This window comes from Phyllostomus discolor, chromosome 5 (assembly GCF_004126475.2).
Source record: "Phyllostomus discolor isolate MPI-MPIP mPhyDis1 chromosome 5, mPhyDis1.pri.v3, whole genome shotgun sequence".
Lineage (NCBI taxonomy): Eukaryota > Metazoa > Chordata > Mammalia > Chiroptera > Phyllostomidae > Phyllostomus > Phyllostomus discolor.
In genome coordinates, this window is record NC_040907.2 from 117731721 (window position 1) to 117757870 (window position 26150).

General features: G+C 49.0%; 2 protein-coding genes and 1 non-coding gene across 3 annotated transcripts in view; all 3 read right to left on the reverse strand.

Moving 5' to 3' along the window:
• Positions 1-4455: 4455 nt before the first annotated feature.
• ANXA11 (annexin A11) overlaps positions 4456-26150 on the reverse strand; it is a 53748-nt gene continuing 32053 nt past the window's right edge. Inside the window, exons 3-15 of the mRNA XM_028512428.2 lie at positions 24453-24565; positions 23051-23443; positions 21645-21732; positions 21303-21397; positions 20379-20492; positions 17939-18029; positions 17438-17517; positions 17243-17299; positions 15077-15170; positions 8050-8145; positions 6995-7053; positions 6664-6786; positions 4456-5234 (exon numbers count right to left, since the gene is read on the reverse strand). Of these exons, the coding sequence (XP_028368229.1) occupies positions 5175-5234; positions 6664-6786; positions 6995-7053; positions 8050-8145; positions 15077-15170; positions 17243-17299; positions 17438-17517; positions 17939-18029; positions 20379-20492; positions 21303-21397; positions 21645-21732; positions 23051-23443; positions 24453-24565 (1463 nt within the window). The 3' untranslated portion in view covers positions 4456-5174. The remainder of the gene's footprint in view (positions 5235-6663; positions 6787-6994; positions 7054-8049; positions 8146-15076; positions 15171-17242; positions 17300-17437; positions 17518-17938; positions 18030-20378; positions 20493-21302; positions 21398-21644; positions 21733-23050; positions 23444-24452; positions 24566-26150) is intronic.
• On the reverse strand, positions 13636-15068 carry LOC114496722 (protein CEBPZOS-like). The gene is made up of 2 exons (XM_028512430.2): positions 14574-15068; positions 13636-13875 (listed from the first exon to the last, which is right to left on the reverse strand). The coding sequence occupies exons 1-2, from the start codon at positions 14756-14758 to the stop codon at positions 13818-13820; spliced, it is 243 nt and encodes an 80-aa protein (XP_028368231.1). The 5' UTR covers positions 14759-15068; the 3' UTR covers positions 13636-13817.
• LOC114498360 lies at positions 13905-14063 on the reverse strand. The gene has a single exon (XR_003684783.1). It is a non-coding gene; the product is annotated as a U1 spliceosomal RNA (small nuclear RNA).

Here is a 26150-nt window from a genome sequence, read left to right on the forward strand (position 1 = left end):
GGTCAAGTTGAAGGAGTTCATCATCACCAAGCCCTTATTTTATGAAATGTTAAAGGGACTTATCTAAAAAAACAAGATTAAAAAAAACATGTATAGTGAAAGGACAGCAAACTCACAATTATTAACAACCACACCTAAAACAAAACCAAAAGAAACTAAGCAAACAACTAGAACAGGAACAGAACCACAGAAATGGAGATCACATGGAGGGTTAGCAATAGGGGAGTGGGAGGAGGAGAGAGGGGGAAAAAGTATAGAGAATAAGTAGCATAGATTGTAGGTTGAAAATAGATGGGGGAGAGTAAGAATATTATGGGGAATGTAGAAGCTAAAGAACTTATAAGTATGACACATGGACATGACTAAAGGGGGGATGTGGGTGGGAGACGGTGTACAGGGTGGAGGGGAGTAAAGGAAATGGGACAACTGTAATAGCATAATCAATAAAATATATTTTTAAAAATTATAATGTGACAACTCTACAAATATGACTCTTTCCTCTCTCTTGGAGGAGAGGTTGTTGTTACTTATTTACTATAGTTTAATGACTTTTCTAAAACTAATTTTTTAAACTTTTGTACCATCAGGGGTGGCCATTGAAGTTTCTGTTCCATTAACTTAGTTGTTATTAGTGATTCAACAAATTTCCTTAAATTCCTGAAACAAAAAATAAAAGAAAGAAAGAGCAAAGGAAAACAAAATCTCCCAGTCTTCGCAGATTTGTGTGTTGGGGCAAATCTTTTGAAACTGCCATAAGCTGACTCTACTTTAGCCTTCAATTCCTGGTTGTGCAGAGTCTCATGGTCAGCCAGAGGTGAGAGCTTGGGGCCTTCTCAAGTCTTTTCTAAGCATGTGCCCAGCCCTGGGCACGTACTTGTCTTTCTAGATTTCTGGGAATTTGTAGAAACTCTTCAAAATTATTATTCCTTAAAGCATCTCATCTCGTTTTTCCTCCCCAAGCTCTTCAATTTGTATCACTTGTCCCAGACTTTTGGAGTCACCACCCCACCATTTTTGCTGACATAAAATTTCAAAAGCTCTGACTTACTCTTTTCATTTTACAAAGGGCAAGAAGCCCAAAGAGGATAAGTGACTTCTGTAGGATCACAGAGCAAATCAGTGGCTCGTCTAAGATCAGAATAGGGATGCTTGATTCCCAGAGCAGTGCTCTTTTTACTTCAGGACTAGATCTACTCTGATTGTTGGGAAGGAATCAGGTTCAGAGTGGACCTCAGTATTAGGCAAAGGAGAGCTTTCCAAGGAGCAAGGACTGAGGTTAAGAGCCCGTTGTAGAACTGGGGGTTGATCAATTGAATCCTCTGCTGAGAGGGGATCTGGTATGTGGCCAGTGAAAGACAGAGTAATGATACCTCTGTCTCCCAGAGGAACACAGGTAGGTAATGAGAGCTTTCAGGTGCAGTGGAGTGAAAGTTTAAGCTGTTATCTCTCTGGGGAAATGGTTTAGGTTGATTTCTTCTTCTGGGTCCGACTCTACTCCCTATCAGCCAGGGCAGGAAGACACTGACAGTAGAGATAAGGCCAAGTCTTAGGCTAGGACTATAACTCCCTACCAAAGGAAGAGAATAGACATAGTATGGCCATCTAGCTGTTGCTGGGATCATGGGTATCTGCAAAGGTTCTCCTCAGATCCCACTCCCCAAAGCTGGGAGTGGGACACATCCTGTCTCCCATTACCTGACCGAATTCCAAATACTCTGCCACCTGTGCACCTGCCCTCTATGGACACCTCTAGTGTCAAGAGTTCATTCAATGCCCAAGTATTTAGATGAGCACCAGAATCACAAAGCAGGTTACAAATGCAGCTTCCTGGCCCCCATGCCTGCTCAGAATCTGTGAGGATAGGGCCCAGAGACCTGCACATTTAACAAGCTCCTCGAATGATCCTGATGCACACTAAGGTTCATTTTGTTGTTTTTATTACCTTTATCTGATTCAGTGTCACAGAAACACATGTCTCAGACAAGTCATCAATAGTATTTAAAAAGGCTAACGTCTGGTTAATTCTCCACTCACATTTTTATGGAGACAAAATTGTTTCTGCAGTTTCCTGATAAATGAAGGAACTGTCAAGATTACTGTGGTTAAGAAGGTAGTGAATGTAGAGCTGGAGTTTTACCTCCCCTTGTGCTTCGTTTTCCATCCTAGTTTCTAAGCTGAAGTGCTTAGGACCAACTTGCTTCTAGCTTCATGGAAATACTGAATGGCCTTCCATGGTAAAGGCAGAATTTAATTCTCAGAGCCAAAGTAGTATCTATAGGAGTTCATGATGCTTAACAGTGGTACCTACCTACTGGTTTTTTTTCCCTTTTTGATCTTCTGAGCTACCACTTCAAGCCTCAGCTCCATGGGATCTCATTACAGCATACTGACTCCCTGACTCTGCAATAGGGTTTCCCCCGTCCCCAAATGTTACTAGTGTCTTTCCTAGATGTTATATCATACAAAGGTGTGTGATATAAGAACCATTTCCCCATGCCTATCCCTATGAGCATTCCAAGGTTTCTCTCCTAAATTTTGCACCTCACCTTAGTCCCAGTCCTATCCCTAACACATAGTGTTCCTTCCAATGCCCTACAGCTGTTGAAGATTGACTAAAGGCTGAATTAACCTGTCTCACCCTCTCTTCTGGAAGTGACATTAGATGTGTACTGTGGACTGGCCTTGACTATCAATTCCAGGAGGCAGCAAAAGACCCAGTGCAGTACTCTTACAGAAAGGTGATCTATAAATCGAATGTTCCCCCCTCCCCATCTTTTTCATTCTGGGTATAATAACAATGTTAACAACAACCGCCCACTGCCCTTAAAAGCCAGTAGGTTCCTTTGCTCCTGGAGATCTGTGAGGAGTTCACAGTCCTTCAGCCCATACTTACCATGGGCTGGGTCCCCTGGACATGAGCAAGAGGGCAGCCAGAAGGACAGGAAGGCAGAAAGAACCAGGACCAGGATGAACACAGGTGGTCCAAGTGTAGAGACCAGTGTCTCATGCTCAAAGGCCTATGGGGGCCAATAGGTCACATGTGATGATGGAGCATATTAAGGAGTGGTGGGACCTGTAGCAAAATGAATAATACATGCCTAAAGGCGGCAGCAGCAATTTGGCTCCAGCAGCAACTGCTCTGCAGGAATGCTGGGCCAGTGTTGCCAAAATTTTTGTTTTTTTCAAAGGAGCCAGGAGTCTAAATTCCCTTAAATATAAAATCTTTCAATGCTTAAATGTTGGCAACAAATTCAAATGTCTAAAGGCTCTTTGGAGACCAAAGTAAATGCATGTGCAGGTTAGACAGTGCTTTCGGGACACCAGGCTGAAGGCCCTGATGCAGACAACTGGACAAAGTAATGTCATAGAACATTTGCAGTCACATTATAGCAGACTGAATTGAGGCCCTGGCACAACCCTGGAGGCCTCTGGGGTCAGCCTGAGTACATGACAGGTTACACAATACCAAGTAGTCCATCCCATCAGGCAGTCACACCTGGCCCTCAAGGGCAGAGGGCAGCAGGAGAGGAACACTTCAGCCAAGCATACTGGGACTTGGTCAAGAAGCTCCAGGCATGGAAACCGAGGCAGAGCTGAAGGGATGTGTCAGGCTTGCCATCGATTCCAATGCCCACATCAGTCTTCTCTGGCTGGGGAAGGCAGGTCTAGGTAGACCACACTAGTGTCCAGCCAATGGTTGCTCCGTGCCCCTTGGTTTGTCCCCTCCTCTCACCATGTCCAAGGGGCATTTAGGAGTCAGGAGGTATCGCCAGGCAGATGTCTGCTCTGTGGAGAAACCATCCCTGGGGCCCCTGGCCATGGCCCCCAGGTTGATCTGCCATCTTCGTCTCTGGATTCTCTCCTTTCTAAACTTTCCACATAGGAAGTCAGAAAGGGAGCGAACAGAGACCCCCTGACCAGCAAGTCAAGTTCTGGGTTCTGGACACGACAGTGGTTTTTGGAAATGCTGTCCCTTTTGGACTAGCCCTACACCGACATCATCAACCATGGTGGGGGCGGCAGCAGCAAGGAGCCTGCAAGGACCACCTTTCAGACTGAAGGGTCCTAGGGGAAGGTGCTGGTTTCACACCTCTCTGGAACCCGGCTGTGAGGACTACCCCAGGACTCCAGCACACTCCCTCCTGCCAGTGTTCCTGCTTCAGGACCTGAGTGAAGGGCCACACGCTGCCTGGCTTGCTCTCAGGGGATTTGACTGTGTCCACTTGTGACCCAAATCCCTGTGCCTAGTCAGTGTCTGAGCCCCTGCATGGATTTCAGAAGCATCCCTTTCTCATATCCTTAAAACCTGGGTTCCTGAAAATTGCTTATGCTCAGGATTTCCTGAACACAGGTTTCTATTTAAAGTCAATACCTTTTCACTGGCTAACAAGGTTAGAACCCCTGGGCTACAAAAGCAAAGTCATGGAGCCGAAGAAAACAAGCTGGCACAGGGAATCATTTCCAGAATGTTCCAGAGCTGGCTGGCTTTAATTTATAAACTTCTTTTGGCTATCAACATTCAGGTTTAAGGCACAATCTCAATTACAAAAAGCCCTGTCATTGGCAGGGAGCTGGCTGTTTTTGTGGTTTTACATGGAAGAAGGAAGAGATGACTTTCTGGCTTTTTCTTTTCTAAAAAGCAGTGACTTTGGCAATAACAAAGCTCATGACACATTCTCACCAGATTCAATTACCCTTAAAGGTCTTCCCTTTTACTCCTCAGTGGAGGCACGGGGCTCCCCAACTTCACAGCAGAGAGACTGAGTATGGCAGCAGAGAGGCTTGGATGCAGCTGTCTGGCAATGACTATTTTAAAAAGTGCCTCAAAATAAACATTAAAATTACAGGACTAAAATGAAGCCGAGTGTCTCAGCTATAAGCAAAAGGGAATGACTGCCTGAGTCAGGAAACAAAACAGCTACTTGAGTGGCAAGAGGCTGTGAGGGTGGGAGGAAAAGGCACCCTGAGTTCCAGACCCACCCCTGGCCTTCCGGCACGAGCATGACACATGATCAGGAGGGGCGAGAGGAGCACAGGGCCAAGGCTCTATGATTGTCAGCACTGGGACACCTAAGGGACTACTTTGTGGGTTGGATAGAAAAAGACATTCTTTTGGCCTCTTCCTGGCATCAGTGTTGCTGCTAGGTGGTCAGAAGTGAACCACCCATCACTGCTCAGTCGTTGCCACCACAGATCTTCAGGAGAATCTTCCGGTAATCCCCCGAGGTGTCTCCCTGGTCACAGAAACAAGTACATCCATTAAGGGAGGTGTGGCCAGTTTTGGCCTCCTGGCTCCTCATTTTCTTGTGCCCCAAGTTCCCCTACAAAGAGCAGCAGGCCCCATCCCAAGGAAATGCGCCATCATGCAGTTCCCAGGACAGCCGAGACTCGCACACTAGGCGTCACAGGCCTTGGACAATGCAGCTCAGCCTCCCACACCCCCCTTTAAAAAACAGAAAGCTACAATCACACCAATATCAAAGCCAAACTTTGAAAAATAAACTCACCACCACCCAAGGCTAACTAAGGGTAGCATTTCCTAGGGCACTTCTGTTGCACTCAGTTGGGATTATACCATAACATGGTAGTGTGTCCCTCTCAAGAAACATACTAGACTGACACGACCCTCTGATGGAAGGCACTGTTATTATTTGGGTGCACCAGTGCACAGTGCAGCCTCTTCCACCTGAGCCCACAGAACTAACAGAGTTCAGAAGTGCAGACCATGCTAAGCTAATTTCTAATCATCTCCTTCCTTGAGGGCAAGACCTATGGCTTCTTCCAGGTGCCCACAGCCTGCTGACACACTGAAAATAATACTCTGTGGCTAGTTACTAATTCTTTGCTACCAACAACATCATTTTTACAGCCAGGGCAATGGAGGTTAGCTTCTCTGAGTGACACACCCAATATCAAATGCTAGTGAGTTTGAAATCAGGACTTGGTCGTGGTGACTTCAGTTGAAAGGTCCATGTGAGTTCAGAATTTAACTTTCAGGTCACCCAGACAGGAATACATTTTTGTCACACGGGCTCCAGCACACAGTGATGAGAGTAGCTGGTGCTAGCTAGACTCTTTACACATGTCACTCAATGTGCTTTACACGGACCACATCACTCAAGATTCAACAGTCCTGGGGGAGCTATCACTACCCTGCTCTTAAGGATCGTGGAAATGGGGTTTAGGGAAGTTTAAGGTCGCTGCTGGAGATCACACAGATCTCAAACAAGCAGAAAAGCCAGCACTGGGTGCCAAGGAACATGACCCGACCCCAGAACCCTCACTCTGAATTGCTTTCCCCACTGCCCCCACCATAAAGCTGAGAAAAAGAAGCAACTCCTAGTGAATCAAGCATCCATCCAGGAGGCCTTGAGCCCGAGTGTCACTGACAGTGACAGAATCACAGGGCGGCCGGGGCTCTGGAGGCCAGGCACCCAGGTGGGGGTGACAGCAGCGTGAAGACCCCCCTGCCATACGGAGCTTACAATCTGTTTGGGGGCAACTGGATGAAGAAGTAAAGTTGAAGAAAATAAAGGTCCATTAACAAGACCCCCATGCATGGAGAAGGCCAAGCTGTGGGAATTCCAAGGGGGAGGTAAAGGAGACAGTAGGAGGTGACCAAGGGGTTTGCAGGTGGCCCAGTACACGCCCCCGGGCCCTTACCGTGATGTCATGATATAGCGACTTGCCGTACAGCCGCTTGTACTCCATCCTGATGTCCAGGAGGTCAATCTCACTGCGAGACACCATGATGCGAATCAGGGTCCGGTCCTTTGTTCCTGCTCCCTAAAGAGCATCCACCAAGGGTGTGAGTGACAGGCCTCTTCACCACCCAGCTTCCCTCGGGACTCTAGCCCCCTCCTGCCCATGGGCCCTCTGTCCTCTTGGCTGAGGTGTGTCTCCCCAGGCCTTTGACCCTGAGCCTGTGGTCCCAGGCACAAGTAGGGCTGACACCGCCCCCCCAACCCAGATCCTCCACATGGATGTTGCATACCCTCATGGCCTTGTTGAGCCTTTCAGCAAAGAAGGCAGGGGTATTCTTGAGACATTTCACTGGAAGAAAGAAACAGAGCATAACTCGATCTGCCGGGAACTCCAGTGGGGTAGAGTACACAGTGTCCTCTTAGGAGGCCACCTTCGTCTCCCCCTTCTCCTCGAGGCTCAACCAATTATCCCTGGTCTCGGCTCCAGTTCTTTGGAATACAAACATGCAGAGCCTGGACAACAGCCCAGGCCCTTTCCTGGCAACCAACATAGTGAAGGGAGCTGTGCAGGGAAGAAAGAGGCTGGGGATGAGGAGCCATGGTGCTGCGCAAGCGGGAGGGGCTGAACTGGAGGTGTTGTGAGCCTCATGGAGAAAGGATGGCGGGGCAGGTGAATGTCTCCCCGGTGTTCTCAGGTGTGAAACCTAAACCTACCATGGGAGACATGTGGGGAAATGGGGCGGGTTCATCATGTCTCCCAACAGAAAGCTCCAAGAAAAGAAAAGCAAAAGATGGGCGAACCAAGAATTTCCCAAGTGGGTTTAAAGAGAGGCCAACCCCTGGTAGGGCAGGACCTAAGGCCCTTGCTTTAAAGGGCAGGGCACAGGCCTGCAAGAAGCACACCATCGTCCTGGGAGCTGGGCCAGCTTTCCTTTAGCAAGGCGTGTGTTGCTGTTGCAACCACGTGTTTCCATCACAAACATCTGACAACTGCCTGCAGGGATATATTTTTAGAGGAAACTTGGCAGGATATGAGTCATCTCCTCCAGCAGGGCAGTTGGTTGCTCTCCCACTAATACCCACACTGGAGCTCCCTTCCCAGAGTCACACTGGAAATAGAAACAAGACACCAGGAGGGTTGGGGGTACAACCACGCAGTGATCCGGGAAGCAGTGTGACCTCCCACCACTTAGGCATGCTAGGCTTAGCAAGCTTAGACCCTGTGGTTCTTTGACTGCACTGCCTGCCCCTCAACCAGGCAATGGTGAGCACCCTGAAAGCTTCCAGTACAACACGTCAGTCCCAGCAAGGCAGGCGGTGGAAAAGGCAGGCCCCGGACACCTACCCACAGCCAGCATGCCCTGCTCCAGGTCCCCAGACATCTCCCGACAGATACTCTTCTCAATGTCTCGACTTGTCATGTGCTGATACTCGTTGAAAACTAGCAGAAGAGAGAACAGACTTGTTATGGCTGAATTCTGTCACCCCCCCACCCTGCTCTGAATTCATATGTTGAAGTCCCAGCCCCCCAGTACCTCAGAATGTAATTGTGGAGATATCTAATTACTTTTAAAGAGGTAATTATTTTTTTTTCCTTTTTAAATATATTTTTAATTTTTCAATTATAGTTTACACTCAATATTATTTTATATTAGTTTCAGGTATACAGCATGGTGGTTAGACAATCATACACTTTACAAAGTGTTCCCCCCAATATTTCCAGTACCCACTTGGCACCATACATAGTTATTACAGTATTATTAACTATATTTCATATGTTGTACTTTATATCCTCATGATTATTTTGTAACTACTAATCTGTAAGAGGTAATTAATTTAAAATGAGGCCCTTAGCGTGGGCCCTAATCCAATCTGACTGGTGTCCTTAGAAGAAATTTGGACACACAGGGAAACATCAGAGATATGCACGTAGAGGAAAGGCCATGTGAGGACACAGCAAAAAGGTGGCCACCCAAAAGCCAAGGAGGGAGGACTCTGAGGAAAGTAAATGTGCTGAGACCTTGATCTTGGACTTCTAGTTTCCAGAACCATGAGAAAATAAATTCATGCTGTTTGAGTCACTTGGCCTGGGGTATTGATTATGGCAGCCAGAGTAAACTAACACAGGATACACGGTGAGGAGGCTCTGTCCCTTCCCGAGCCACCTCTCCCCCTGCTCCTGGCATCTGGACGGCCCCACTGACCACACCTGTCCAGCACTCAAGTCAGCCAGGCTCTTCACCCCACAAGTCGTGTGCACCCCACCCCACGCCTGCTCATGCAGTCCCAATGTAAAGGACTGCCCTCACCAGGTTGCTTACCCAAACTGCACCTAAGCCCCCATCCCGGACCTCCCACCAAAAACACAACAGAGTACTCCCTCTCTTCTGAAATCCCTGCACTTGGAGTCCACGCCATTCCTTCTCCATTGTTTTGTGCGTCAGTCCTGTCTCTCTCAATCTGACCGTGAGCTAACACCTATCCGATCCCCCAACTTACCCTAGGACCAGCACTGACGGGAAGTGACTTGGTTCTTAGAGAGGTAGGTGGCACTGTGGAGCCCTGGGTCCCAAGTCCAGCTCTGACCTCGGATGTAAATCCCTCTTTCCCCAGCCCAGGTCTTAGTTTCTATCACTGTTCTCTAAACTTCTGTCATTTGCATATCAGTGTGGTGATTTCTGCTATATCTGTCTTCATTACTTACTATTTTCTTTAGATCAGCTGCTCTTTTCTCCTAATAACTTCCATGAAACCAGAGTTTAAAATGCTATTTACATGTTAAACTCATTAAAATAAATAATGACTAAGATGAAAATATGTTCACTCCTTGTCCAGTGCACAGGTTAAAAAGTATGCGCTGGAGCCAGACACCGTGAGTTCAAATCCAAACTCTGTCAGGTTCCCAGCTGGGTAACCTAACTTCCCCATCTCCCTGCACCTGGCTTCCTCATCTATAAAATGAGAGAAAAACAGCACTTATTTGCGTGCACTGGAAGGCTTACTGCATGCACGTGTAGGGGCCCGGATTTTCACCCAGGCCACCCACCAAGTTGCTAAGTATGGTCCTCATTCTAGTCCTCACCTGCCCTCACATATTAGCCTCCAGCACTCCCCTTCCCTGGGTGTTTCATCTTAGTCTCCTGCTAAGGAGAGGGTCCTGCCCTCAGGCTGCTGGTCTCTCTCCAGTCTCCTTCCTGAGTGGGCCTCTTGCAGCCCCAGAACCCCAAACACCACTGACCCACCCCAAACTTTCATCTCTAGCCCAGACCTCTCCTGACCTCCTGACTCCCAAGTTCAATTTTCTACCTGATATCTCTAGCCTTAGGCTCTCATTTCCTTCCCTTGTAAGGCCTGCTCCATCCACAGCTTCCCAAGCACATTCTTCCACTGACCCAGTCAGAGGAAATGCTTGCGTCACACCCTTGAATGCTTTCCTGAACACACTGCACATCCAAGCCATTGGCAAGCAAGACCAGAAGCTGACCCCTTCTCACTACCTATCCCTGCCACCTGGTCCAAGACACCAGTGTGTCTCCTCTGGATACTGCAGCAGCCTCCTAGCTGGTGTCCTGTTCTGCCATTGGTCCCTTCATCCTTCTCAACACAACAGCCAGTGAACTTGTAAAACCCAAGTCACATCCTCTTCCACTCAGAGTCCTCAAAGCCTTCCTGTTCACTCAGGATAGGAACCTAAGCCCGTGCAGTTGTCAGCAGGGTCTCTGGCCATCTCTGACCTGCATGCTCTCAGTCACTCTGCCTGCTCCGGCCTCACCAGCCCCCCTTTCACCATTTCTCAGCTGTGCTCAGAGCCCCCTGCACCCGCAGCACCTTCACGTTGTTAACTCACATGCCACTGCCTCAGTGGGAACTGCCCAAGCACCCCCGCCCCCAATCCACATCACTCCCAATTTCTGGTGCCAACCTTGTTATTCTGGTCTAAACGACTTGCCATCTGGCGCAGATTTTACTTGATTTCGTTTTCTGCCTGAACCCCCAAACAAGTGTGTGAAGCCATGAGAACAGAGCTTGTACAGTTCTGTTCCCTACTGCTTCCTTCCCCGTCTCCACAACTGGCACATGGCAGGAGCTCAGTTTATATACCCATGAATGAATAAACGTTGTTAGTACTTATTGTTGGGCTTTTTTCATGCCACACTTTGGAGAACATTGGATCAGGTGCTCTTGATGGCTCTCTCAAATCTAATATTCCACACTTTAGCAGACCGGTACCAGCCAACAGGAGGCTGACATTTCCCTCATCTCTTCCTTTGCTTCCCTCCAGAACTGATGCTTGCAGAAATGTAGGAAATGTGCTGATATCTTTTGGGGGGAGTTTTTTTAAAGAATTTTATAGAAAATTTTTTTCCTTAGTAAAGTTGTTTTTAAAAAGTGGCTCTAGCCCCTGACTGGACCTATAGGTCGTAAGTTCAATTCTCAGTCAAGGCACATACTGAAGTTGCGGGTTTGGCCCCTAGTCAGGACACGTACAAGGCAACCAGTCGATGTTTGTCTCTCACATTGATATTTCTTTCTGTCTCCCACCCTCCCCCTCTCTAGAAAAAGCAAGAAACAGGTCCTCAGGTAAGGATTAAACACAATGATAATTTAAAAAATAGTCCCTCTAGTAGTTCCAGAAACACCAATGTCAAAGATGCAAAGAGTTTGGGTAGTGCTGTTTCAGGAAATGGATAAAAGCAATATTTCTCCCATCCAAGTACTAACCAGGCCAGACCCTGCTTAGCTTCCGAGACCAGACAAGATCACGAGCGTTCAGGGTGGTATGTCTGTATACTAACATCAATATTTCTATAACATTTTTAGATACTGGAATCTTAAATGTATGAAAAATTCAATAAATGTTTTAAGAGATACTATTATTTTGTCTATTTTGAAAAGTTTATATTCAGAATTATAGGTTAGGGTTTTTTTTTTTTTAAAGGAGAACCACTTTAAGTCCTAAAAACAAAACTTTGGGATTTCCAGCCAAGATGGAGGCATAGGTAGACACACTGTGCCTCCTTGCACAACCAAAATAGGGACAACAATTTAGAAACAGAATAACAACCAGAACTGACAGAAAATTGAACTGTATGGAAGTCGGACAACCAAGGAGTTAAAATAGACCCATTCATCCAGACCCGTAGGAGGCGCGGAGTTGGGCAGCCAGGGAGGAGAGGGGTCGAAAGGCACAAAGACCTTTGGGACCAGACGCATAAGACTGCAGCGGGCGGACCCTGGGCACACAAGCGGTGGCTGACAAACCCCTGCCAAGGGGTGGCAACCAGCAGACCCAGTGAGGTAGACCCAGCCAGGCAGACCCAGCCAGGGGGCAATTGTGAAGCAAGGCACTACGCACAACCCAGGATCCCAGTGCTGGGAAATAGAGTCTTGGGGCACTGATTGAAAACACCTGTGGGGGGTTGCAGCCCAGGGAGACTCCTAGCCTCACAGGAGAGGTTGTTGGAAAGACCCAGGGGGTGCTCAAGCCCACCCACACAGGAATTAGCACCAGAAAGTTCCAGTTTGCTTGAGGGAAGCAGCGGAAGGAACTGAAATCTGACAGAAGTGGAGCAAGGACCATTGTTCCCCCTTGGACCCTACCCCCATATACAGCATCACAACCCAGCAACTGGGTTGCCCAGCCCTGGTGAACACCTAAGGCTCTGCCCCTCATATGTAAGAGGCAGGACCAGACCACCCCCCCCCAAAAGATGACTCAAACAGAATGAGAAATGAAAGCTCCAGAACCAATCCTTTTAAGCCACTGAGACTTAGCCAACCTATCAGATGCACAGTTCAAAACACTGGTGATCAGGATGCTCACAGAATTGGTTGAATTTGGTCGCAAATTAGATGAAAAAATGAAGGCTACGCTAAATGAAATGAAGAAAAATGTACAGGGAACCAATAGTGATGGAAAGAAAGCTGGGACTCACATCAATGGAGTGGACCAGAAGGAAGAAAAAAACATCCAATCAGAAAAGAATGAAGAAATAAGAATTCAAAATAATGAGGAGAGGCTTAGGAACCTCCAGGACATCTTTAAACGTTCCAACATCCAAATTATAGGGGTACCAGAGGGGGAAGAGGAAAAGCAACAGATTGAACATGTATTTGAACAAATAATAAGGGAAAACTTCCCCAATCTGGCAAAGGAAATAGACTTCCAGGAAGTCCAGGAAGCTCAGAGAGTTCCAAAGAAGTTGGACCCAAGAAGGAACACACCAAGGCACATCATAATTACATTAGCCAAGGTAAAAATGAAGGAGAGAATCCTAGAAGCAGCAAGAGATAAGGGGACAGTTATCTACAAAAGAGTTCCCATCAGCCTGTAAGCTCTATTTCTCAAAAGAGACCTTGTAGGCAAGAAGGGGCTGGAAAGAAGTATTCCAAGTCATGAAAGGCAAGGACCTACATCCCAGATTGCTCTATCCAGCAAAGCTTTCATTTAGAATAGAAGGGCAGATAAAGTGCTTCTCAGATAAGGTCAAGTTGAAGGAGTTCATCATCACTAGGCCCTTATTATATGATATGTTAAAGGGACTTATGTAAGAAAAAGAATAGAAAAAACATGTGTAGTAAAATGACAGCAAACTCACAGTTATTAACAACCACACCTAAAACAAAAGCAAACTAAGCAAACAACTGGAACAGGAACAGAACCACAGGAATGGAGATCACATGGAGGGTTAGCACCAGGGGAGTGGGAGGAGGAGAGGGGGGGGGAAAAGTACGGAGAATAAGTAGCATAGATGGTAGGTAGTATAGAGGGAGGGTAAAAATAGTATGGGAAATGTAGAAGCTATGACACATGGACATGAACTAAAGGGGGGAATTGGGTGGGAGGGGGTGTGCAGGGTGGAGGGGAATGAAGGGGGGTAATGGGATAACTGTAATAGCATAATCAATAAAATATATGTAAAAAAACCTTTATAACTTAATAAGCATACCTTCCACCAATTTCTTCACAGTTAATTCAAAGAGTAAAACGTCTGGCTTAATTAGAATTTACATTTTGCCTTAAATATTCCAAAACCCACCCATGTCCACTTAGGCATTTTAATCTTGCCCAATACCATGTAATAGGGTAAACCTTGATTGGTGGCCATATTCCTAACTTTTACTCTTCAAGTATTTTTCCTGATCTTGCTCTCTGATCCCATACAGTCCATAACATTGAATGCTTTTTATTTTAAATAGCGGGGAGCATAAATGCAATCCCCACTATCACAAACCATGCAGTCGAGTTTTCTACATTTGAGAAAATTGCAGGGTCCAGCACATCTGGAGTGCGATGGCTAAGCCTCGTCCTGGGAAACCACCTTCATGATCATGGCATCTCCTCTGCCAGGTGGGTCTAAATTACTCCTTCTTAAGAGTCATAGCTGCACTAGAATGTAGTGCTGTCCTGGGGCCTGTAGGCCTGCCTGTAAAGCAAGTTTCAGAAGGTATGCTCTGCTTAAGACAACAGAAGAATGTGGCCTGTTAAGCATGCATGAAATGTGTAGCTCTGTTCTCTTCTTTCACCTCTTAAGATAATGTCACTGCCCTGGCCAGGTGGCTCAGTTGGTTGGAGCACTGTCCTATGTACCAGAACGGCAGGGGCTTGATTCCCAGTCAGGGCACATATCTAGGTTGAGGGTTCAATCCTTGGTAGGGGTGCGTACAGAAGGCAACCGTTGATGTTTCTCTATCACATCAATATTTCTCTCCCTTCCCTTATCTTTAAAATCAATAAAAACATATCCTCCGGTGAGAATATTTTTTTAATTTTTTAAAGATGGCATCACTAACTCACAATCCCAAGGTATCTTATAAACACCTTTTCCTGTTGAGACCGCCTAGCCACAGTCACATAGACCCAGACAGGAGGTCCGAATAGACTGGTAATGAACTTCCAAGATGAAGGGAGATTTCTTGCTCATTGTTTGTCTGAAATCTTGGCTTATGTTCATCTTATTAAACAAGATATATACTCCCAAAATACCTACAAATTCAGCTACTAAAACTCCTTTAAAGATATTCTTTGCCAACGGTTCCACAGTGCAGGCCATCCTGGGTCATGTACATGTAGGACTGATACTATCTTTGTTTACTTTTATGAAGTTTATGGGGATGACATTGGCTAGTAAGATTATCTAGGTTTCAAGTGTACATTTCTATAATACATGATCTTCATATTGTATTGTCTGCTCACCGCCCAAAGTCAAATCATCTTTCATCACCATATTATTTGACCCCCTTTACCCTTTACTACCAGCAAGTGAGAGCCCCACGCAGAAAGGAACTGCCAACTGTTCCTACAAGCTGTTTCCCCACCATACCTATCTGCCCTCATTACCTGGCCCCAGGGCGGCCTGGGTCTGCCTTACCTGCCACCAGGTGGGCCCGGCTCCGGGCGCACAGGATTGCATTGAACTTGGACTCATCTGTTCCCAGGCGGTTCTCCCCAGCCGCGTACAGCTCCTGGACAGACAGCAGGAAAGATGGGCACACAATGCAGATCTCATCCCAGACACAAGGCTCAGGTCACTTCTGAGACATGGGTAGAGGCGCTGGGCCCTACAGCCCCAGAGGGGAAGGATACAGGAGCAGTGCTCCAGCTGTGCTACATCCACTGTGCAGAGCTAGACACCATCCATCCACACATCCCGTTACTGAGCAACACAAAGGATTCTGACACTCGCAAGAACTCAGAACCAGGAAAACCAAAGCCAACTAGAGCCCAGGATGGGCAAGGAACAGTTTTACCCAACCAAGGAAGCAGCAGTACAAGGGGGAAAAATAGCACAAGAAGCGTGGGTCTGAGTCCTAGCTCTACAACCAACTTGCCATGAGACACTCTGGCCCCCTCAGCCCTGTTTCCTTGTGAAGGTTGGATTCAATTCAAGGGTCACAAACCGAAAGGCCCAAAGGGGCCAGCTGGGTAACCTGAGGAAAACAGGCTAGAAATAGGGCCAGAAAGTGCTGGGGACCAAGGCTAACCACACAGAGTGGTGGTTACTGTCCAGTGCCGGCCGAGACAATGACAGAGAAATTCAGGCTCACGGGTGCCAGATCCATTTCACATAAATAGCCAGAAACCTTCGTTTCTATGTAAAGTTCCCCAATCTTTAAAAGCAGCTTCCCTATCTATAAGGGTGAACATGTGAGACAATAAATATTATTACAATTGATAGAGATCAGTTACAGATGTGGGATTTCAAATGATAGGTACACTTTTATGTTTGCAAATGGGCAGAATTTGCATTTACCTGTTAAGGCTTTTGAAAGTGTAAGCCTAAAATATTTGCTAATTTGCCACCCCTACAACAGATGACTTGAAAATACCTTCTGGCCTCAGGTAACAGCTCTTAGATCTAAAGGCACCAATACCCAGAGGAAGAGGGTGGCCATCAGGGGCTCAGAAATCACACAGGTCCAGAACTACTGAAGGCAGAGCAGCAGGCATGAGACCTTGAAACTGAGGCAACTTCAGCATCAGTTAGAGAAGAGCCAATATAGGAAACAGGAAAACAGGAATAGGAATATTCCCACTGAAGCCATAGCCACAGTCTGGGAGCTTTTAAATTGTTCAGCCAAATCTAGAAATGGGAATGGATGTCTCAAGACAGGGAGATGTGAAGGCAGACCCTGTAGGAGGGCATCTGGGACCAGGGGGTCTGTGTGCTCCCTGCAGACATCTGAGCCAGGGGTCTGGGCCCTTGCCCAGGCCCTGCCTCCAAATATCCCTGGGTATAATGCTCAACCTCTCTGAGCCTCAGTTTCCCTATCTGGAAAGCAAAATGAACCAACCATAAGAGTGGCTCTCTTCCAACCCTAACAAGAGGGCATTCCACAGAGGTCCTCTTCAACCTGACAGATGGGAGAGATAGGAGACCATGGGCAGTTCCTGGGAAGCCCTGCTGGTGCTTGGGGTGGGTAGCAGGAGCAATGAGGAGGAAGAGAGGTATGGCCAGCTCGATGCCACCAGAAAGCCATGGCTCTCTCCAAAACTTCGAAGGTCTGAATTCATTAGTGGGAAACCCAAACTCCTCTACAGGGACAGTCAGATGCCTGGACAAAGAGGAAATGATGACGTTTCCCCTTTTGTCTGCAGTCACATCAGGCTGGGGACAGAATGGAATTATAAGGCTGTACAATGAATGCGAAAGCTGGTTTCTAGGCCCAAACCTTCAAACGCTTCACAAGGAAGTGTGACTTTGGCCCATTTGCAAATGTAATGGCATGTGCAACCAGAGACAAAGTACAAGGTCACATGGAGTCCCATGTCTGTAACTGGGATCTACCAACTGCTGTGGGAGTTAGGGCGTATGTTCCCTCTTACAGGGAGGGAAACTGAAGCCCATAGAGGTTGGATGACATGCTCAGGGCCACACAGTTGACAAGTAGCAGTGCCCTTCTGAGAGTCACAGCACCTAGAACCTACTCCTTATAGGTCCTCTTTCCATCCCAGAGCTCCTCCCCCATGAAGAAAGTGGGCTACCCCCACCACTTAGGAAGCCCAGGTTGGGTGCCTGAACTGGCCTCACACTCACCTGAACATCTCTCTGAACGAGCGACATGTCCACGTTTGTGCTTTCATCCCGGTTTCCCTAAATGGAAACAGGCTGTGTGGTAAAGTCCACTCCCTGGAGATGCACCCCTCCCTCCCCATTCCTTTTCCTCCTTGCTCAGGGATGTCCCACTCTCCACGCTGAGCTCTGGTTCTGAGCTCTGTGTGGGCAAGGTACCTGAGAGAGAGAGATGAGGAGCCGCTGGAAGTGCCCTGATGTATCGCTTCGAATGGCCTCCTCCAGGGTCTTTTTGAATTCTGGGAGACACAGGGAAGGCCTACCTTGTATCCCCATGGACGAAGCTGCCCACTGCAGACACAGTCAACAGTGGGCACTGAGAAGAGAAGGGCCTGAGAGTCCTGGGCTCGAGGAGACAGGTGGCCCCCAACACTCTCCAGGGACACACAACTGGAAATGCCGGAGGGGCTGTGAACTCCAGGTTGACCTGGCCTCTCCTCGGGCTTAGCCCAAACCAAACCCACAAGGTCCTCCTTTAGTCACCTGTCCTGTGTGCAAACAGCAGGCAGGGTTGGGTCTTGGATCAAAGCCCCATGTGTTGGTTGTGGTAGATGAGGTGATAAGCATACCAGGAAGGAATAGATGCCCTGGGAGAGGGTGTGGCCAAGGCCCTGAACACACAGGGATCTGTAGGGTGCAGAGGACCTGGGGCAGCCTAACCTGTTTTGTAGGCTCTGCTCACTTCCCGGATGTGCTCATTGCTGCGGGAGGCGAGGATCTCAATGAGGCAGGCTTCATCAGTGCCAGCCCCCTGCAGAGAATACAACAAACCACAGGCTTGTTACAGCCCCTTTATTGGCACCAGGAAAGAGAGCAGGTGCCATGCCACTGCCCTCCTCCCCAGAGTACAAATCCCAGCAACAGAAGCCATGAGGAGCCCCTGGGCTGCTGCTGCTATCTGACTGCAAGCAGCCAAGCTGTCCTCCACAGCCTCAGCTGCTCAGGAAAGCAACAGCTAATGACAGCCACATCGTGATGAAGAGTAGAGGTAGAAAGAAGGATCATCCCCATTCCACCCACTGGAAAACTGAGAATCAGGGAGGTGTCGTGACTTGTCCAAGGCTGCACAGGAAACAGTGGGTTGAGATGTGGACCCAGAACTGTTTTATTCCAAGTTCAGCCCATAATGAGATGGGCTAAGAAAATGGGTTTAAACTAAGCATGGACATGTGGAAAAGCAAGTCTTAGAATGGACCATGGAGCATCTGGAGACATCCAGGAAGAGGCAGCAAGAGTGAGGACGAGGGTGAACCATGCCAGGGACAGCAACAAGGTGGAGGGCAAGGTCTCCAGCCTGGCTCCTGTCAGTTTGAACCTCAGCTGTGCTGTGACTAGTTGTGTAATATTACACACATTACTTAAGCTCTGTGCCTCGGCTCACTTGTCCATAAGATGGCAGTGACACTGGTACCAACCTCACAGGAAAGTCACGAGGACTCAATGAGTTACATAAGTTAAGCACTCAGAACAGTGCCTGTCACTCAGGAAGCACAACAAAGGCTGGGCTATTTCATGTTTCCAGCTACTATAGATGACTCAAGAGTTCACCAAGCACCTCCGCCAGCCCCTGGCTCAGTGCTCACCATGTCACAAGAGCAACCACATTCCCATTTTACAGGTGCTCAAGGACACATAGCTGCTCAAGGACACTGACCCCAAACTTGTGCTGTTTCCAGCACCCCACAACCACTGCCACCTCATAAATGGCTAGGGGCGGGGGCTAGGCAAAGGTCTTGGGGCCATTCCCAGGTGCCCTCCCCAACTTCCTCCGGAAGCCCTCTGTAGAAGTGTCTATAGGCCCCCCACTATAGGGCAGTGGTCCCCAACCTTGTTTGCAGAAGGGACTAGTTTCCTGGAAGACAGGACAGAGGGGAGGACACAGGAGGCACAGCTCAGGTGAGCTTCCCTTGCTCACCCACTGTGGAAGGAGAGGGGAGGGACAGGAAGGTGTGGGAGGAGGCAGGGTGGAGCTTTGCCAGAGGCCCAGTTCCTAATAGGCCAGAGGTTGGGGACTCCTGCTGTCAGGTGTTTCAATAGAGTCCTGTCTCCCTTCCAGGCTCCACACTTAATTCTCTACCTCCCCTCTTGGGGGCAGGAAGGGTCACTGTGCCTCTCCATCTCTGATGAAATGTTAGATTCCTTCTGAAGCACCTGTTCTATTCACAAGAATTCTCCTTCTGTGGGACTGCCCTTCCCTATCCACAGGATTCCTGCTGTGGACTGGGAACCCCAGGAGTGTGTGGAATGTAGAAGACTTTGAGCTTGGTCATGACTGAGGGGCTGGGGGCAGATACTACACCAAACTAAGGCAATCGCAATGTGCTTCCTATTTGGAATCTGGATTCAGGAGCAGTTGGTCTCTTCTGTGGCTGGATCTCTGATGGGTAAATGGACAGGGGTCCTCTGCCAAGCAGACGTGAAAGGAGAAGCAGGGAAACAGACGAAGAATAAAGTGGACCCAAGAAGCAGAGACCAGAGAAATTCTGCCTAGGTGCCTGCTTGTGACATCTCCTGGTCCCATCTTTCTCCATGACAGGCTGCTTGTCTCTGTCCTCATAACCAAATCTCCACTTTGTTCTGCTTCAGGTCTTCAGGGGTGTTTCTGTTATTTGCTAATAATAGAGTCCCGCCCTGGCAGAGTAGCTCAGTTGGTCAGGTTGTCGTCCCAATACACCAAGGATGCGGGCTCCATCACCAGGCGGGCACATACATGAAGCAATTATTGAATGCATCAATAAGTGGAACAATAAATTGATGTTTCTCTCCCCTCCAAAAATCAATAAATTAAAACAATAATAATAATAATAAGAGTCCTAATGGATGAGGATGACCCTTCCCATGCCTCATACCCCTCTACAACCCCAGCTCTCACCATGTTTTTAAGATGGAGAGAGACTTAGATGTTTCCTGACAATGAATGACACTTCGTTTTCCACTTGAGGAAGTCACTAAAGTTCCCCTTTTAAGGCACTTGGACTCCAGCCCAAGGGGGCATAGGAACCGAAATGACAACAGTAGCTAGTGAGTGGGCGAAGACACACCTGTGCATCCAGGCCTCCCCGGGGGCTGTGTCCAGGCACATGAACACACACATACACACCTTGATGGCTTCTCTTATCTCATAAACGTCGAAGAGGACTGGGGTCTTCATCATAGCCAAGATAGTCTTCTCAAAGTTCCCTGACAGCTCAGATTTCAGATCTTTGATCAAATCCTGATTGAATATTCAAACAAACAAACAAAAAACCTGTTTATAGAATCCATAGAAGGTAATTAACAGGGAGACAATCAGAGATCTTAGGACAGGGAAGGGAAGGGAAGGGAAGGGAAGGGAAGGGAAAAAGAAAAAGGAAAAGGAAAAGGAAAAGGAAGAAAAAAAAAGCCAAATCTCCACCCTGAGCCCAGACCTGTAGAGTCAAAGCCTGCATTTGGCCCTAATCCCCAAGGCATCTGAGGCACATTAACACTGGAGAAGGAACTGGCTATAACACTAGACTATTCAATATCTACCCAGGTGTTACCTTTCTAAGATTCAAAAAGCCCAAAAAGTTCAAAATATGTCCCCTTTGCATTTGTTCAGTACCGAAAGCCTTTTTGTTCAAAGCCCTGCTATCAGCTAGACCTCCCAGGGTGGCCGTGAGGAGGGCAGAGACAGCAGCCAGGGTTCCCAGGAGGAACATAGGCCAGGTGGGAACAGAGGGGAAATAACTGGCCGAGGGTCTCGGTGGATCGTGGCAGAGCCAATGTAAGAACCCAGATATCTGTGCACCTCTCATCAAATCTCAGCACCCTATGAACTCTGGATTTCTCCCTCAGAGCATTCACCTCTAGGAGATGGCATCAACTGAGAGCCCACAGGCTGGGTGGGCAGCAGGAAATGCCCTAACGTGCTTTCCAGTCCATGCAGGAGATCAAAGTCCACTTAGCCCCGAGGAAAAGCTGGGTGCATAAGGCTGTGCTGCAGGATATGCCTCGACTCAGGAGGGATCAGGCCTCTCTGTACACTTCCCCTGCACACACTCACCTTCCCATAAGCTGTCTTGAAGGAGAGGAGGATCTGCTGCCGCTGCTTGTTGGAGCGACTCCCCAGGCAGTCAATGATGGCCTGCTCGTCAGTCCCTGGAGGAAACGGGGGTGGGAGTAGGCAGGGCTGGGGGTCATGGGGATGCTCGGCAGCTGGAGACTTCCAGGCGTGGGTCCTCCCATTCTTTTGGGCACCCCAACTGCACCCCTACATCCATCTCTCCACTACCACTGGGGCCAGGCTGCCTCCACCCAATGACCCCAGCCCACAGAGCCACTGGGTGACTGCCTTGGGAAAGGGTGGGGGGCAGGGCAGTGGACACTTGAGCCACGGGGACCTCACCAAAGCCTTTCATAGCCTTTCGCAGGACCTCAGCATCTCGCAAGGGGTCAAAGCCAGGAGCATCCGTGATGGTGCCTCGTGTTCCAAACTGCTCAGACAAACAGACTTGGGTGGTATGTTGCATCCTGCAGATGCAAGATGACTGCCCCACCCCAGATGCTGGGAATAACCTTTTCTCTAAAAGTCGGGTTACCTTAAGGAGTTCACAATTATCAGCACAGAAGAATCTATACTGAGTGGCCCTAATGTGACCATTATCTGTCCTGTGTCCTGGTACTGAAGCTTCGGTCTGGTTCCCGTGGCTAGGAGCCCACCCATCTATAGCTGAATCCTGATGCTGAAGAATCTGCCCTACTCCCAGGTCCTCCAGGGCTGGCCTGGGTTCCTCCTGAGGAAGAGACCTCAGGTGCAGGAGCCATTGGCTTCTTGATGCCTTACCACCAAAGCACATGTGAACACACAGCAGGGTCCTCCCAATGGGGACCAGTTAATCCATGGAGCACCTCTGGGGGCATGTAGGTGTCCAACCCTCACAATGGTCTGTGCAGCCTGACCACCTCCCGGACCAGCACTGGTCTCCTGGTGTGTTTTCTAGACTCCACAACCTGCTTGCCTGCCTCACTTCTTCCTGGTCATCGACAGCTGTGCTCCCCAGCACACTTAAATGTTCCTATCGAAATGGTCTTTTGGTGGAGTATCTTCTGTGGTTAATACAAACTGACTTTAACAGAGTTGAACAGATAAACTCAGAGAAAAGATGAGGTGGAAGGAAGGGTGGGACGATGCAGAGCAGGGGAGGGGTGGGGGAACCCTCTGTCTAAAAATAGTCATCAAGCACATACCACTAGCCTTGCATTTGCCTGGTTTGGCCATGTAACCATGGCAATGAATTCTAGGCACTGCAAACATTAACTGTTCTCCAAACTGAGCCCACAGTAAGCTCTAAAGGAATGGCCAACAATCTTCTCTACCCAAAGGAGGTTTTACAAATCCTCTCAAATGAGTTGGGAGGCAGGCACATCCAGGAGTTGAAGACTGAGAGCTCTGGGGCATAAAGCCGTGAGCCCAGTAACCTGAGCAGTTCTTCCAGAACACAGAGCCCAGCAGTAAATAAATAACACAGGGGAATGAAGAGCACCCAGGACATTCATACCCAACTGGCACACAGAACATGTAACCAAACTGGGAAAGACAGGACAGCTCCCTAGGTCTTAGGAATACACACTGGGGCTGGGGAGTCTATGAGAAATTGACACTGTTAAAACAAGAAGTTCAAGCTGGAGGACTGAGCCCTGGCCTGTCCCCCACAGACCCTCCGCAGCCTTGCTAGCAGAGGACACTGGGCCACACATCTTAGGTCTTTGGAGCCAAACTGGGACTGAAGGTAGCACAGGGCTGGTACTCACCTGGGCTGGAGGTACAGCAGGGGTGACGGTCCCAGACCCTTGGTACCCTGGGTAGCTTGGCACTGGCTGCTGCTGCTGCCCAGAAGGTGGCACTGGTGGCTGCCCAGGGTAGGTCATTGGCGGCTGCCCAGGGTAGGCCCCTGGGGGCTGCTGTCCAGGAGGCGGCATTGGCTGGCCTGGCACAGGGGCCCCTGGGTATGGTGGGTAGGAGGGCATCCCAGATGGTGGGTTTCCTCCAGGGGGCGGGTACATTCCATAGGGAGGAACAGGCTGCTGGGTAGAAGGGGGCTGCCCAAAACCCCCAGGGGGGATCGGAGGGTAACCGGCCCCGGGGGCTCCAGGATACATGTTTGGCACATTGGCTCCTCCGAACGTCCCGGACATGTTGGCTGCCTGAAAGTCCACAAAGCAGACTGGTGAGAAGGCCAAGCAGGGCCCCAGGGACAGCACTGCAGACCACACAGAAAACGCCCAGGCAAGACAGTCTAACCTAATCGCACTGTCAGAGGAAGAGGGAGCCTTTTCCACTGTCCGTCCCTGTCCCGAGCCCTGCAGCAGGGTCCCAGGGGCTGCACTAGGAGACCAAGCAGAGTCCAAGCACCTTGATACTATCTTACCTGTAACAGTGCTGTAGTCAGCACTGCTGACTCCCTAACCTGCTCTTGTACCCAAAGCCCCCACACTTGCTCTCATACCACATGGTTTACTTATGGTAATTTCCTACCTCTTCTTGGTGAGTTTTAAGTGCCCCAGGGCTGAGCCTGTGGGCTTTTTTATTCACATATCCCCAGTACCCAGAATGGACCTGGCACAAATTAGACTGCCTATTGGTTGCACTGTTTACATTGAATATACATTTGTTTTCAGATTACAGAATTTACTATTTTAAAGGCAAAGCAACTAAAAGGTAGCATGTCTGTCCATGCTACCAGGCACCCACTCCAAGGCCCAACCAGAATAGTCATCCACAGGCATGTACACATACACACACACATGGACATGCAGGTGGACACTTTTACACAGCACATGCACACGCATACACATACCCACCCTCACCTCCCTGCAGACCTTATTCTGAGCTCATACAGAAGGCACTCAATACACATTCCACAAAGGCACTACCCTACCCAATCCCCCAGAGTCAAAAAGGACCTAACAGACTGTGTGCCCAGTACATTCCTCTTCCTGATTTTACAGCTGGGTAAATGGGGATGCAGAGAGGGACTGTGAGCCAGGGAGAACCCTGATAAAAACCCAGATGTTCTAAAATGACCCTCAATACACTCAGCACTCATAGGTAACACACACAGACACCTCTGGCACCAGAGAAGCCAGCAGCCTATGCACCTCTGGCCATGCAGGAGTAGGCCCAGGGGCAGCCCAGCAGGCAGGTGGCACTCACCATTCCCGAGAGGTAATCCTGGTTGAACTGCCCTGCATAGTTGGCCACATTATCCAGCCCAATAGGGGGCATGTTGGGTGGGGGGTAGCCAGCACCTCCCCAGGCACCACCACCTGAAAGCAACACCAAGCCTGTTAGCCCCTGGTCAGCCCCCAACAGGGAAAGACAGAGACAACAAGCCCTCAGGTGTCCCAGGGGCATGCCAAGCAGGGTCTGGGCAATAGCACTACAGACCACACAGAAACACCCAGGCAACAAAGTCTAACCCAATCTCACTGCCAGAGGAAAAGAAAGAGACTTCTCCTCTTTTTAGGGAGGAAGGGGGTGGTTCAGCAAATATTCCCAAGCCCCTCTGAGGGGTACTGAGTATGCAGGAGGGTCAAAGGCAGACCTGTCCCCCTAGGCTCACCATCGTGGAGCAGCAGTACAGACACGAGGACAGGTCATTTTAGGACACTGTATCAAGCCTGTGACAGCAGTGAGCTTAGGGAGCATGGAGAATCCAGGGACATGCAAAAGCATGATGGGGGTCGGGGGAGTCCTATAGCTGTGGCTTTTTGCTATCACAAGTCTGTCAGGAGTGGAGAGACGCAGCTTGGAAAGATGGAGGGAGATGGGCCTGAATCACAGAACACACAGACACTGTCCTTGGAAGGACAGTGAGAGAACATCAGTGAAAAGCCCCAGCTCCGAAACCAGCAGAACCAGGGTACGTGTCCTGGGGCAAGGCCCTCACCACTGGGGTGCAGTTTTCACTGCTGGCACGTGGGGATAATTAGTGTTTGCTTCAAATTGCTGTGCTGAGGACTGAGAGTTCATGCCCGTGCAGGTCTTAGCTGTGTGCCCAATGAGCTCCTGTGTTACAGCTGTCATTGTAACAAGCAGCATGGCAGCTAGCCTCATTGTGCTCCACAGCATTTGTGCTCCACAGCATAACGGTCCTGAAGCCTCGAGTTTGGCTTTCCAGCTGCAGGGCTCTGGGACACTCAGGACAGAGCCTTCCCAGAATCACCTCCCTGCTCTCTCTTGCTGCTCAGGAGCTGAAAGAGGTGGCAGTGGCAGAACAGGAATAAGATTCCTACTAGGGAGAAGGGGCTCAGGCCAGTGCTGGCAAATATGGACAAAGGCTTGTTCAAAGTGAAATGGCCCAGATCAACCCCTGATAAGCCAGTGGCTGAGCTGCCTCCTAGCTCTGGGCCTGCTCTTCACCAGTTGACTGGGAGGGTGGGTCCAAATGGCCTGTGGAGCCCTTGTCAAATGTGCCCAAAGGTCTCCCAGAGCATGGGGAAATGCAGCTCTGGATGACCGGCCTGGAATGGTGCCTTCTCTTCCCCTTATCCCAGGAGCCCTCATTTTCCTCTCCCCTGGAGGTCAAATCTCATTTCAGGAACCCAGGTATGAAGAGCACCATTGTGTCTGGGGCCAGGTTCTGAGCACCTCACCGGTCAGTGCATCCTGGTGGCTATCAGCCCACAGCTTCTGGCAGCTGTAGGAGGAACACCTGACTGACAGAGACCACTTTCACTTCCTCCCGTGTGCAGGTCCCCCTGCCACTGCAAAACCATGCACTCTTGAGCACAGGGTAGAAGTGACAAGTCACCTAACAGTGCTTCAAGGACATTTATGCCAGAGACTTTACCTAGCTACCTTGTTAGTATCTGGGACAGCCCAGTGAGGAACAGATCCATGAAGCCATTT